The following is a 14,346-nucleotide window of genomic DNA, read 5'->3' as shown; positions in this document are numbered from 1 at the left end:
GCGAGGAGGCGGCGGCGGCGGCGGCGGAGGCGAACAAAGAGGCGGCGGGCGCGGGCGGCCGAGCGGAGCCGAGTGCAGCCGAGCCGGGCCGAGCCGGGCCGGGCCGGGCCCAGGAGCGCGCGGGCAATGAGGGCGGCTAGGCGGGGGTTGGCGGACCCCTGAACCCCTCGCCCCCTGGCCAGCGAGGGAGCCCCGCGGCGGCACGCGCCCGAGGCGGCCAGCCCGCCATGGCCGGGGTCAGCTACGCGGCGCCCTGGTGGGTGAACCTCCTGCACCGGCTGCCCCACTTCGATCTGCGCTGGGAGACCACCAGCAGCCAGTTCCGGCCCGAGGACACCGACTACCAGCAGGTGACGCGGCCCCCCCGGGTCGGGGGTCAGGGCCCTGGGTCGTGGCCCCTCCTTTCGAAGGTCTGAAGACTCCCGAAACCCCCCTCCCTAATCGAGGGTCTCGGGGGTCCCCCTCCCCCAGGGTCGCCGTCGCCCCCGTCCTCCTGGAGGGTCACAGCCTCTGCCTTCTTGTGAGTCACAGCTCCCTTTCTTCTCCAGGGTCTCCTCCTGCGTCCTGGGGCTCCCCTCCGTGAGCGTCTAAAGACCCCCATCCTGCATCGAGGGTCCACGGCCCTCCTGCAGATTCTAGCCTCCTTCTCTGGTGTCACTTAGGCCCTCCTTTCTGGGGTCATGTGCAGCCTCCTCGCTTCCCTCCATGGAGCCCCCTCTGCCAGCTGTCACCTCCAGCCCAGGCCCCTGCCCAGCACCTGGGGCAGCCCTGACCTGGGGCCCTGCACAGCCCCCAGCCCAGAGGAGCCCCGGGCTCTGAGACCAAGCTGATACCTGAGAGCACTGGGTGCAGCCGGGAGGGGATTCCTCGCCCTCTTCCCCTCCCCCCAAGCTGGGGAATCCCATGCCCTGCCAAGATTTTGGTGGGTGAGTGAGCTGGGCAGATGCCAGCCCTCTCTGGCCGGCAGTGACCCCCTGCTGGGTGGCCAGGCTGTGGGGACGCACACAGTGCAGTGTGTGATGTGGTGACACCTGGCCTGCCAGGAGCCCCTGAGGAAGGGAGGCCCGGCCACAGGAACCCGAGGTGGGCCTCTGTCAGGGAGGCTGGAAAGGGGCTGAGCCTGGGCAGAGTGGGGGGCAGTGGGAGCCTTTGCAGCCTTCTCCCCAACAGGCCAGGCTCTCCCAGTAGAACCCAAGGCCTGGGGTCATGCCAAGCCCAAGCACTACCCCCCTCACTGAGCCACTGTCATTTGAGTGCAGGGCCAGGGGACCAGGCTGTGGGCATTTCCTTCCTGCCTGGGGATCCGGATTCCAGAAGCCCCATGACTGGGATGCCTGGTCACCCGGAACACCCCTGGGGTTCTTTCTCTCCAGTGTTCATTGCAGAGCCCCGGGTGGAAAGGAACGGCCTTGCTTGTCAAGATGGCCTGGGAATCCAGGATTCTGTGGACATGATCACACCTCGCCTATGTAGAACTCTGTCTTCCCTGGTCGCCCTTTAATCTAGAGGATGAGAACCGGAAGCAGAGAGTGAGGGCACCATGGGTGCCCACCCCCCCAGCCTCAGTGCTCACCTGGGGCCTGCTCCCCCGGCCCTGCTCATCTGTTTCCAAGCAGACTAGAAGGGGGCCAGGGATTGGCCCAGGCATGCCCAGAGACGGCAAGATTTTTATAAAACTTGACGCCCACGTTCTAGAAGCCCAGCCTTGGGGTGCTGACCAGTGTGGGAACAGCACCCTTCTGTGCTCCCCGGGGTCTTCCATATGTCATGGCTCTGTCATGTCCGTCCCCTGGCACCCGCAGGCCAGGGGCCGTGCTTTACTTTAGGAAGTTCTCTGCCAATTATCAGTTGGGAGGCTCTGCGGCTGCCCCTGGGGCCACCTGGGGTGTCTGGGATCTGCACAGAGCTGGCCTGCTGGCCTGCGGGCTGCACCTGCCATGCTGCCAACCTCAGTTGGACCGGCTGCTTGCCCCTCCTGCCCTCTGGGGCTCCTGGGACACGTTGTGGGAGTGAGTGAGGGGCCGATGCCTACAGCCTGTGGAGGCCTCCAGAATGGTGGCTGCCCCCCCCAGCTCAGCCTGACCCCCTGCAGGGCCCTGTGCCCCTGAGAGGTCCCTGGTGTCTGCCCCCAGCTTCTGTGAGCACTGTTCCCTCCTCCGCTGTGGGAGGGCTCTGACTCACTCTCCTGCCTCCTCTCTGCCGAGCAGAATTAGCCGCTGAATAATTCACGGCGTGGAAACCAGCCTGTCTCCTTCCCCCGCCGCCTCCGCTCCTGGCTGGGGGCTGTAGAATGAGCCAGGCCTGGACGTACATCCTGCCCCTGCCCTCCCGTGCTGGTGCTTCTGGGTGAGCACTTGAGCTCTCTGGTCCTTCATTGTCGCATCCCGAAATCTGGGCTGGCACACTTCTGTGGGGTCGCGGTGGGGGTGCGAGGGCCCTGTGCCCCTGCTCTGTTTTTGGTTGCAACAGAGCTCCTTTCCTGCGTGGCTGGGCAGGGGGTCAGTGCGGCCCACGGCCTGCAGCCCCTTCCCGCCTCCCCTGGTGGAGTACTCCTCGCCGTGGATGGGGGGCAGCTGTTCCCATCCCATTTCCTGCTGGTGGGTGGTGGAGCCCTCATCCTCCTGACCCAGGCACCCCCTCTTGGCCTGGGAGCCTGTTATGCCGGCCCCCACCTGGGCTACAGGATCTGGCAGTCCCCCACCCCCCGTGTGGGCTGGGTCCAGCTGGGGAGGAGGGCTTCTGCCTTCTGGACTACCCAGGGGACAAGTGGGGCCTCGGTCCAGGGAAGAGGAGATGGGTGTGGCATGAGGAGACCAGGCTTTGCTATTTCCTGCCCCCACCATCCACTGCTGGGAGCCCTGGTAAAATCCACTGGAAAACCCCATGAGCTAGGCCGTTTTGGGACACTGTGGGGCTGTCTCTCACCAGCCCTTTCTCACACAAGCCTGGGAGATGAGGATGATTGTCTCCAATGTACAGATTAGCAAACTGAAGTTTAGAGAGGGGATTGGCTCAGAATCACATAATGAGTAGATGGAAGGAGCCAGAGTCAGTCGTGGGAGGGTGGGGGCCTCTGGGGTCCCCCTCTGCCGGCCCCCTGCAGGGGCAAGGAGCCCACGCAGGGTGATTCTGAGGGCTCCCAGAGCCCTGGCTGGTCCTCCACTGGGGGCTTTGGAGCCTCTGCAGGAGCAAGGATGGCATTTCTCTTGGGGCTGAGGGTCTCAGGTTCCCATGTTCCCAAGGCTTCCATCCTGGGGAGGAGGGGCCCCATGGCCTTTGCATCCATCTCTTGGGGGCCCGTGATGTTTGCTGAATGGACAGATTACAGGGAGGGTGCCACTGTGGTTTGTGTGGGGGCTGATGGGATCTGTGGGTAGGCAGATACTGGAGGGAGGCAGAGAAGCTTCTGGAGTTTGCTCTGTGTTACCCCACCCCCCATCTGCCTGGCAGGAGGGGCTGCTGATCTGGTTCCCCTGGGGCTGGGCCCAGAGCTCCCTGCACCAGGGGTGGCTCAGTGGGTGGGGACTCTCACTTCTGGGGGGGCAGTAGGAGGATTGCAGGCCCAGAGGAAGGAGGAGACTCCCTAGTGGCTGTCACGGCTGAGCGGAGCCGGCTGGGCCCCATGTCTGGGGGCCTGATGTGGCCTGAGGCCAGCCTGCTCTGTGGTGATGGTAGGGCCTGTCCTGGCTTCGGGCAGGGGTCCCGGAGCCTTCTCTTCAGGCTGGAGAGTGGGGGCCTGGGCACCAGCTCTGTTGCTTCCTATTTGTGTGACCTTGGGTGCGACCAGCCATCTCTCTGGGCTTCCCTTAGGGTGTCTGCCCCATCAGTCACCACCAGCCCTCATGACTCCCCGTCCCAAGCGTCTCCACACCCCTGTGTCCTGAGACAGAAGTCAACTTCACTCCCTTTGCCCTTAGCCTCTCTCATTCTTGCTTGTTCTCTCTGCCAGTTCGGGGTTGGTGGGGGTGGGCTGGAAGCTCTGAGTTGCTGGAGGCATCAGGACAGGGCTTTTAGGAGCTCGGTGGTCAGGGAAGGCTTCCTGGAGGAGGTGCTACCTGGTCTGCCATGGAGGGTGTCAGCTAGGCTGTGAACGTCCAGAGGGCTGGGACTTGCTTGGAGCCTGGCATTAAGTGGGCACACTGGCTCACTTTCCAGGTCAGATGGTAGCATTTGCCTCAGGTTTGCTCAGCGTGTGGGGCCTGTTTCCCGTTGGAACTCTGAGTGCTGGGATGTTTCCGCTGAGACCCTAAAGATAAGACTGAAGTAGCCACGCAAAGACCTTGGGGAAGACAGTTCCTGGCACCAGGAAGAGCACATGCAAAGGCCCTGAGGCAGAGAGAAGCCTGAGCCTCAGCCCCAAATAAGGGAGTCTGAATGTCCTGCCTTGGGAGGTAGTGAGCACTCTGTGCCCGGAGGTGTGTGAACCCAGATCTGGTGGCTGCTTAGAGGGCATTTTGAGCTCTGGGTCCTATGACCATCGGGGGCCAGTGGTCTCCTAGCTACGACCACAGACTCAAGCAAGGTCAGCCGCGTACCGGCCTGCAGGCTGGTGGTGGCATAGCGGCCGTGCCCTGTGGGTGGGCTGGCCCTGTCCTCACCCTCCTCACTGATCCAGAGGTTCAGAAAAGTGTGTGTCACCTGTCTTCCCATTTACAAAAATAATAAACATTCATGGGACATTTGGAAAATAGGAAAAAGCATGAAAAAAACCCCAAAAGCCCCTCTGGCTGGATTCTGTCCGTGCAGAATCTTTGTGGGGTGGCTGTCACTTAAAACTACATTCACACCGTGCATCCTTATTGTCACTGCCTTTTGGACCCTATTGTTGGCCCTTGGTTCTTGATGCTTGGCCAGCGTCCCATGGTAACAGGATGCTGAGGCTGCAAGTGACAGAAACACACCGAATGGGACAGAGCTCACTGAGGAGTGGGCGGAAGCTTCGGGAGTACCCCGTGCAAGGACAGAGCTGAGGAGCTGGACGATGGGGATGCAGGGGTGGGGGGACAGGGTAGCCCCTGTGGAACAGATTGACTGTTTCCTTTGGGGGGGTTGGGGGGGCGTGGCCTCTGGTTACCTGTGTAACCAGGTCTACACCTTGGTGGCGGTGTGGGTGGGGAAGGTCATGGGAAACTTGGCATTGGTGTGGGGTCAGCATCATCGGTCCCCATCCTTATGCCTGGTTTTCAGGGGTCTGGGGATGTGGTGAGGAGCCGTGTCCCCAGCGCTGCACTGCTCTGCGCAGGGACGTGCAGGAAGGGACACGAGCTGCTTGGCCCCGGCCAGGGGCTCTCGGGCAGGCTTTGGGCAGGCTGCGCTGTGGCTCTTAGCCCAGGCCACAGTTGCGCTGCCAGAGGGGCCCCTGCTGTTCTTTTTCCCAGCGTTTCTCTGGGCGGCCACACAGTGGCCCTCGGGGTGGGCGTCGTGGCCACTCTAGGAGCAGAGTCCAGGCCGCTGGCTTGGTGGCTCCTGGTCCAGCCTGTCACCCCCCCCTTTCCATGGACACAGCCCCCGTGCAGAGACTTCCTGGGCCCCCCAGCTGGTTCTGGGGAGCGCAGCGGGTGTCAGGACCGGGCCCCCTCCCCCAGGCAGCTCTGCTGAGTCTTTGACTGGGGAAGAGGAACCGAATCTGCAGCCCAGGGACTGGGTCACAGATATGGGAAGTGCCCCCATGTGACCCCCTCCCCGGGATTGGGGCATGTGACCGGGCTGGTGATGGGTGTGGCAGAGCCCCAGGAGTGCCTGCCCTTAGCCCTGCGCTGGGCCAGGACACGCACACGGCCCTCGCATGGCTCTGCGGAGCTCCTCGTGGTCTGGGGAGGGTGAGGACTCAGACCCACAGACAGGCCCCGCAGCTCGGTGTGGTGGGGCTCTGATGGGCCACGCTGGGCCTGGTCGTCCAGAGCGGGAGCCGCTCACACTGTCATTGGTGGGGGCCACCGTCCAGAGGGTGCCCCGAGCTAAGGTCCTAAGGAGGGGCCCATGAATGCCGGGGCCTGCCCTGGGGTCCCTGCCAGAGATGGGACGGCACATGCCCCCCAAATCGGGTCTGCCACCTGCCCAGCAGGGCTCCTGGGGGGTCCATGGCGCACATCTGCCAAGGCAGCGAGTCTGCTTCATGCTCTGGATGGGGCCGTGAGGACTTCGGTGGGCCTCAGTCAAGGCCAGGCCTCCAGGCCAATATCAGGGGCAGGAGGAAGGCTGCAGAGAAGGCGCCTGGGTATGGGGTGTGCCCCCCGGAGCAGGACCAGGTAGAGGGCCCAGGCTGCGCCAGGGTCTGCAGGTGGCGGGTGGGTTGTGGGAGGGCGGCTGTGTGGGGCCCCTCGTGAGACTCCCTTTCCACTGCCCCCTGCCCAAGGGTTGGGTTGTTAGGTGCCCAGATGGGCTCGTGCACACGCACAAACCCGCACGTGGGGGCCCCCCCTCGGGCCTCACTTGGCAGGCCCCTTCCACTCCCCAGAGGAAGCTGGCTGAGCCCGGGGTCCCCACAGGAGAGGCAGGTGGGCTATGAGGGGTAGATGTCGACCACAGGGGCTCTGTTTTGTCCCACAGGCACCCGCAGCGGTCGGGCCTGTCCCTACTGGCCGAGGGCGTGGGGTAAGGCCGGCTTGTGCACAGCCCGAGTGGCCGCTGCCTTCTTCCTCTGAGGAGGGTACCGGCCCACGGTGCCCCCCGCCCAGTTCTGTCCTCTCTGGCCCCGTGCACTCCGCTGGGTTCCTGACTATCGTGAGGGCTGCTACGGAAGTTCTGCTGTGTGGTCCAGCCCTGGCCCCCGAGTCTGGGGTCAGGCTGCGCCCCCTGAGCCCTATCTCCCTGGTTGATGTATGTCCTGGGACTGGGCTCGGGCCGGCCCAGTGATGTCTGGTGGCTCCGGGCTGTTTGTGAGGCCTGTGGCCTGGGTCTCTAGGGGTGGCCAGTGGAGAGGTGCTTACAGACAAGCCTGGGGAGGAGCGGAGGACTTTTCTGGGTGTCATGCTGGGAAATGTGTTAGAGCACCAGGCCCAAAATAGACACCCTCGCCGTGGGGAGGGCAGCCCCTGTGCCATGCTCTCGTGTGACCGTTCACTCCGTGAGCCTGTGTGGCACGGGCACCCGGAGGGCAGTGGGCGGGGGCTGGGTTGGGGCATGACCCGCCAGAGCTTCCTCGGGGCCTTCCACCCAGGTCCGGCCTCGCCACACCTCTGTCCCCGTGGTTCCTGGAGGACAAGGGCGAGTGTGGTGTGTACCCCATGGGGACATCGGGGCGCAGCTGCTGCGTGTCCATGCGCGGCCTGGTGCTCCGGGTCTCAGACTTCAGCGTGGGGGGACTCGGACAGACAGCTGGGCCCCTCTGGGCTCCTGCTTGGCCGGGCTCTGGCTGCGCGTTCTCCAGGATGGCCACGAGCTCACCGTCATGGAATTCGTGAAACCCAAGCCCAGCTCAGTGGAAAATCTGTTTTTAATTTCTGGTCGGCATCTGGGAGCTGCAGCCAAGTGTGTTAGAGGGGTGGGGGGCTGCGGGCCGAACAGCCAGCCCGGCGCCCAGCTCCGCCGCACGGCCAGGGCCCTCGGCACCCACGCAGCCTGGCCCGGGAGGTGAGGCGGGCCTTTTCCGGGGCTTTCCTCGGGAGGCCTGTGTGGGCTCAGACCCTGCTTCCTGCGGCACCTACGTGTAGGGGCCTCCGTGTCCCTTCTGGCCGCAGGCCCCTGGCCTGGAAGGGGGGTGCCGCCCCCTCCCCAGGTGGTCGGGGACCAGCGAGGCTGTGTGTGCGGCTGGGCCCCAGTGGCTGCTGAGGCCGAGAGCCAGCCCTTGGGGAACGGGCAGCCCCGTGCGCTGGGAGCCCTTCCCGGCGAGGCACCCCAGACAGAGGAGCTAGGGCCACGGCCCAGCCCAGCCCCAGGGCTCCAGCCGACACGTGTGTGCGTTCCTAGATGGTGCCCTGGGGTCTGGAATCCCGCCAGCCTCCTGGATACCCTAACCCGGTCTCTTCCTCTGGAGGAAGGCCCTTGGCCATTCTGGGGCTGGGGTAGGATGCCCCCCCGCCCCAGGAAGCAGTGGAGGGGCATGCTGCTCCCCTCCCACCGCACCTGTCTGCCCCCACCCTATCCACCAGCGCCCCTCGGGACACAGGTGGGCAGCCTGGATCCCCTGCCGGGCCTGGGCCCTACCTCCCATGGTGCCCTGCTGGTGCTCTCTGACAGGTGTTTCTGCACCCCTGGTCATCTGCCTGGCTCCCAGGGCCTCCAAGACTGCGGGGCCTGCACTGCCGGGGTCCTGGGAGACGCCCGCCCCGCGGGGCCCCATGTTAGGCCTGGTGCTGAATCTGGACGCCGCACGTGCTGATGTGCTTGGTCTCAGGCTGGCCCCGGACCAAGGGCCTCCCCACCCCAGTGAGGCAGGGGTGACCAACATGAGGATGTTGGGGTGTGGGGCAGTGGGGTCCCGGGCCCCTGGAGGAATTTGGACTTGCCTTCTCTTTGGAGCTTCGCCCTTTGCTGCTGGACGAGCTGCCTCGAAGGGAGGGCTGATGCAGGGAGGAGTGGGGGCGAGCTGAGGGGCAGGCCTGCCAACCACGGCCTTCTGCAGGGGCACCCACCTCTGAGGGCTTTGGAGCTTTGCCGGCCGCTCTCATGCCATGGGCAGTGGGGGGACCTCAGGCACAGAGGCTCCTCTCCAGGGAGGGGGGTGTGTGGGGAGACGGTCCATTGGGGGTCCCGACGTGTGGTCCACATGTGGTGTGCTCCCGCGCAGGCTTGCATGTGGCTGCGGCCGGGGTCCTGTGTGGCTACCCGGGTCTGGTGGCCTTGGGCACATCGGTGTGGCCTGCTCTGGAGCTGAGCCTGATGCTGTGAGTGGGTGGGGTGCAGAGGCCCGGCCACTGACAGGCCGTGTCTAGGCCAGTGGTGGGGCGTCGAAGGGACGGGCTCGTAGTCTTGAGCCCCTCACACCGTGGTCTCCGTCCATGGATGGGGCCGAGCTTCCTGCTGCAAAGCTCTTAGTAAGGTTTGGTGGCACACTGAGGGCCCTCCCCTCCCAGGGCTAGTTGGGGCTCCCAGTACCCCGACTGCCAGCAAGCCTGGGGCTGAGCCAGGGATCCCCCCGACCCCGTGCAGGGAACCAGCTTAGGCTCACACGGAAAACAGCTGCTTCCCTGGGCCCGTCTTGCCCCCTGCTCGCCTGCCGAGGCCGGGGTCTTGGGTCCCTCGGCAGACCTCAGACCTGGGCCAGGGGGAGGCTCTAGATCCCAAGCTCTGGCTCATGGGGTGTTTTCCAGAGTGGATGGGGGCTCTGGGGGGCCTTAGGGCTCACAGGAGAGTGTGTGGGCACAGGCCAAGGCGGGGCCGTGCTCTGGCAGGGGCTGCAGGGGCCTTGGGAGGGTGGGGTGGTCCAGGGCTGAGAAATGAGCTGGAGGGGCAGGACGGCCACACGGGGCCCCGCTGCAGGCCCCCTCACAGAGCCCAGCGTGCTCTTAGCGCTTCTTCAGGTGGCCGGCAGCCGGCACCGTGGCCAGTGGTCAGGATACGGGCCCGAGCATCTCCCCTCGCCTGACCGAGCGCTGACATCACTTCCATCACAGACGGAAAATTCCATTTGGTCAGAGCCCAGATGCTGATCAAACATTTCCTATTCTCTGTCTGAACGGGCCCGGGGAAAGTGAAGGGGACACCAGCCCCTGGCCAGGGGAGGCGGGGCTGCCACGGGGACGCCAGCCGAAGAGGAGACGGGGCCAGAGATCACCCTGGGCGTCCCCGTGCCCGGCTCGGGCACCCAGCTGGCGACAGGCTCTGCAGCTTCGCCGTGATGGGCTGAACCTCCACCCTCCCCCACCGCCGCCGAGCCCCCCTGTGTGAACCGGGAGGGTGCTGGCACCTGCCCTGGGGCTGAGGGGAGCTGTGGTGGTCCGGGCCCCGGAGCCCGCCGTCCTGCCAGAGACAAAGCTCCCAGCCACTCAGACCTTGGGGTGGGGAGCCGGGGGGCCAGGGCAGAGTGCCAGAGGGGACACCACCCCTGCTAAATTGATGAGCTCAGGAGGCCTTTCCAGCACTCCCCGGGGAAGGTGTGGGCAGACAGACCCCACTCTCCTGGTCAGGGGGCTTCCTGGAGCTGGGCAGACAGACCAGCAGGGGACGAGGTGGCACCCTGGGTGTGTGGACGCCTGGCTCCCAGTGGGCAGGGTTATAGGGGTGATGTGGGGGTGGCAAGGGGCACCTGGGCTTCTGCCTGTCATTGCCTCCAGGGAAGCCTCTGCAAAGTAACTTACCCCCTTGGCACCCAGCTCTGAGCCCCAGGACACATGATCACCGTCAAGCCTGGCCCTGGGGCTCCCTGGGCAGTGGTCCTCCTCTAGCCCCTGCTCCTTGACTGGGCGCCGTGAGGCAGGGCTGGGATGGGAGTGGTGTCCTCCGAGCCTGTGGCCGTGGCGGCTCTGTCCCCAGGCAGGTGGCCGTGTGTGAGGCGGCCTTCCCCTCTTCCCAGTCACAGCAGGTGGCCCAACACCCAGGTGCTTGGGACCCCCCTCCCTGCCCATGACCCCCAGGAGCTCCAGCCACAGGCTGCTGGGGAGATCACAGGGTGAGCGCTCATGTGCACGTGTGAGTGTGAATATGGGTGTGGACGTCTGGGAACGCATGGGTGCGGGAGTGCACGTGTGGGTATAGATGTGGACCTGCTCAGCTTGTCCTGGACCGCCCCCCCCGCCCCAGCGGCCAAGGTGTCCGCTTTCTGCCCCCGTGCAGCCCACTGGGCAGCAGCCCTCGGGACCCTGACCTTTCCTGGGGGACCCCCGTGGAGGTGCTGTTCTGAGTGTCTGCAGAGACTGGCTCCTGAGGTCCTCACAGTCCCCGGCCAGGAGACAGAGGTTCCTGTCTCCCCCTATAGGTGGGGAAACTGAGGCATGGAGGTTGAAGTCACTGACTCACGGTCACGTCTTTGAGCCAGGCTGAGCAGCGTTAGAACCTTGGTGCTTTGGTTCCCAGCACGCTGGACCGCCCCACGTGGGCCTGAGTTTTAGGGTGGCTGGGGGGGCGGGGGGAGCACCCCTCCCTCGTACCTCTGTCTAGCTGCAGGCAGTTCTGGGCCTCCTGGCAGCCAGCCAGGGTGTCCCTCTCCTCCACTGTGGCTCCTGGGGGACCGGGCAGCAGCAGGGCCTGTGTGACCACGCCATAGACTGAGAGGGGCCCAATTCAGCTGCCAGGGGCCTTCTCCTGCAGGATAGCCCGGGGGCCGGGGGACACTCACATCACCTCACAAAGGTGAAAATGGGGTGCAGAGAGCAGCAGGGCCCGACTGCATGGGAACGCTCACGTGGCAGAGCTGGGCTCAGACCAGGGGGCCTCCCACGCTCAGCTGGAAAGAGCTACCAACAGGTTTCTGGTTCTGCATTTTAATTATAAAGTTAGTACAAGTGTGTGGTTTTCAAAAAAAGAAAACCGCAGGAGACCCACAACAACAAAACAAACCAAATCAAAGCTGTGGGAGAGGACTCAGGAAGGGTACGGGTGTGACTCCTGCCCGTAGGGGTGCAGCGCCGCTCCCTGACCTTCGGGACAAGGACAAGCCGGCTCAGGGAGGTGCCTGGCCACGGTCAACCCACAGACTTGTCCCGGTGCGCTCCCGTCCTGCTGTCTCGGTTTGCGTGGTCCAACTCGCGTCCAGCAGGCGCCGCCCCCCCCACCAGCCCGGCAGCTCCGGGGGCTGCGAGCAATATCTGTCGGGGACCTGCGGGGCCTGTCACCTGCCTCGGCTCCCAAAGGCGCGGTGAGCCCCGCCTGGCTCCAGGTGTGAGGGACCCGCTTGGCCGGTGGTGCTTCTCTTGCCTCAGTTTTCCCATCTGGCAAATGGGAGTGTGTGGTCCTGACACCCCGACGCAGCGACTGGGCCTGTCGTCACTGTGAGGGGCTGGGTGGGCTCTCGGGCCCTGTGCCTCTGGCCCCGGCTCCCCCAGCTCAGGAGGATGTGCGTCCATGTGCGGATTTGAACACCCGCTCCGAGCCCGCCCTGTTCTCCATGGGGGGGGTACGGGCAGGAGAGGCAGTGGCAGGGTATGCCTGCTCCAGCCGGGGCCGAGGGAAGGCTGTTAGAACCATGGGCACCACGGTCAGCAGGGCCTTAAGGGGGGCTTGATCTGGGTGTGGTGTGGTCTCTGAGGGGGAGGGGGAGGGGAGGAGCCCAGGTGGCCGTTGTCAGGACATGGTGACTGGGGGCTGGAGGGCAGCCTTGGCCGTGTCAGCGCAGATGTCCCGAGCGAGCCATGGCCCCAGGGGCCATGTTGTGTTCTGCCCTTTGCCTCTGCCCGACGAGGTGGGGGGGGCGGGCAGGGCCTGTGGCACCTTGGGTCAATGTCCGGCCCGTGTGTGTGAGGCAGACCCAGGGAACCCGTAAGACCGTGCTGTTGCAAGCGCTCTACTGTTCACTGGCGTCCGGTGCTGGGCGGGGTGAGGGCAGTCCTGATCCCAGGACCGGCAAGGCGAGCCCCCTCCCTGACTGGCCCTTGGCCCCATGACACGCCCGATTCCAGCCTGGAGACCCCTGCCTGCGGCCTGGGTCCTGGGAGCACCTACCCTCTGTGACATGAGTGCCCCTGGCCTCCGGGAGCCTTGGGCTGAGGAGGTGGCCCGAGGCCAGCTCCCCTCCCCCCGCCAGCGCGTGCGCAGGGGCGGCCAGGGCCCATCAGGCCTCCTGCCAGTGCAGGGGCGGCGGGCGGCTGCACCCCCGGCCTGAAGGAGGAATGGAGGGCGCCAGCCCCAGATGGCAGCCCGGGGCAGCCCGCGGGGCATGGCCGTGGCCTGTGACTGCAGCTTCACGGTGCCACCCCGGTATTCCCCAAGATGGGCCCCCACCCTGTGCCTTGTGGTGCCGCCTGACTCCTCAGTCCCCAGGGCACCGATGTTGCTTTGAAGCATGGCTGGAGGTGCAGGCCCTGGTCAGGCGGGAGGTGGAAGAGCTCCACCTCGGGTGTGGGGGGCTGGCCAGGGATGGTGGGCCTGGTGGGAGACCTCCGGGACCAGCGGGCTCTGGGGGGGCAGGGAGTGCCATCCTGCCTCTGCTGCCTGGCAGCCATCTCCTGGGAGACGGGTGCTGGGGGCCAGGGCTGCGAGGTAGGGTCCCAGGGCCTCTGTGGCTGAGCCTCTCTTCCCAAGGGGGCCCTGCGGGTGGGGGGGGCAGGTGGGCGTTCCACCCCCCAGGGTACTCCAGGGACAGCCACACTGCTGAGCGTTCAGACATGGGGAGGGAGGGCGTTTCCAGGTCCCCGAGGCCCGGCGTCTCTGCGGCAGTGCCTGGGAGGGCAGCTGTGGGTGCCCAGCGGCCACACCACAAATCTGATGGTCCCCGTGGGGCGGGTGCCACTGTGTGTTGGGCCTTCTGCGTGGCACTTACCACCACCCCCATGTGGGGCACAAGGTCAGGCCACCACCCCCACCCCAACACAGGACGTGGCAGAGGTCCCAGAGGGGCCATGATGTGGGCACATGGGTCCTTCCTCCATATCTTCTCTGAAGCCAGTTTCTTTACCAGTGAAACGGAGGCGACGCCCTGGGCCAGGCGATAGGGAGAGCGTGGCGCCCAGGGGAGGCAGGGCTGGCCCGTGTTCCAACAGATGGAGGCTTGGCCCACAGTGGGTGTCCCTGCTGGATCAAGTCAACCACTTCCCGTGGGGGGTGCCGACCTCGGTGCCAGGAGGGGGCTGCAGCGGGCACTTCCTCCACCCTGGTGACTCCCGGGATGTGGCTGGAGAATTCGGGGCCCTTCTGGCTGCCCAGGGCCCGGGGCCTCGCAGAGGCAGCCAGGTCCGGAGCAGAGTCCACGCTGAGGGGGAGGGCGCTGCTGTGTGCCTGGCCCGACGGCAGGGTGGCTTCGCTGAGACTCCCCACCAGCCTCTTCTGGGAGGGCGCGGCCCCCTTTTCACAAAAGAGAAAACGGGCTCCTGGAGATTAGGGGTGTTCCTCGGCCACGGGGCCATCAGCAGCTGTGCCGGCCCTGCGCACCCGGCCCCTCCGAGTGCGGCTTAGGCGCGGTCCTGGTGGCTAGTGCGGGGTTAAGGACGGGAGTCTGGGGGTCGCAGGCGAGCACCCAGGTGCGCCCAGAGCTGGAGGCCGGCCCAGCGGGAGCGCGCCGGGGCGTGGCCTCACAGGTGCCGCAGGGCCGGGCGCGCGCCCGCACGTCCAGCGCCGCCTCCCCGCCTCCCGCAGGCGCTGCTGCTGCTGGGGGCCTCCGCGCTGGCCTGCCTCGCCCTGGACCTGCTCTTCCTGCTCTTCTACTCCTTCTGGCTGTGCTGCCGCCGGCGCAAGAGCGAGGAGCACCTGGACGCCGACTGCTGCTGCACCGCCTGGTGCGTCATCATCGCCACGCTGGTCTGCAGGTGAGCGCGG

General features: G+C 65.8%; 1 protein-coding gene across 1 annotated transcript in view; it reads left to right on the top strand.

Moving 5' to 3' along the window:
• The first annotated feature begins 51 nt into the window (after window positions 1-51).
• The window catches only part of TTYH3 (tweety family member 3), a 28,204-nt gene continuing 13,909 nt past the window's right edge, over window positions 52-14,346 (top strand). Inside the window, exons 1-2 of the mRNA XM_032394090.1 lie at window positions 52-350; window positions 14,167-14,332. Of these exons, the coding sequence (XP_032249981.1) occupies window positions 228-350; window positions 14,167-14,332 (289 nt within the window). The 5' untranslated portion in view covers window positions 52-227. The remainder of the gene's footprint in view (window positions 351-14,166; window positions 14,333-14,346) is intronic.

Source organism: Phoca vitulina, unplaced genomic scaffold (genome assembly GCF_004348235.1).
Source record: "Phoca vitulina isolate PV1807 unplaced genomic scaffold, GSC_HSeal_1.0 scaffold79, whole genome shotgun sequence".
In the NCBI taxonomy this organism is placed as follows: domain Eukaryota; kingdom Metazoa; phylum Chordata; class Mammalia; order Carnivora; family Phocidae; genus Phoca; species Phoca vitulina.
The sequence above is the reverse complement of the archived record's forward strand: the minus strand, read 5'-3'. Positions and strand labels throughout refer to the sequence as shown.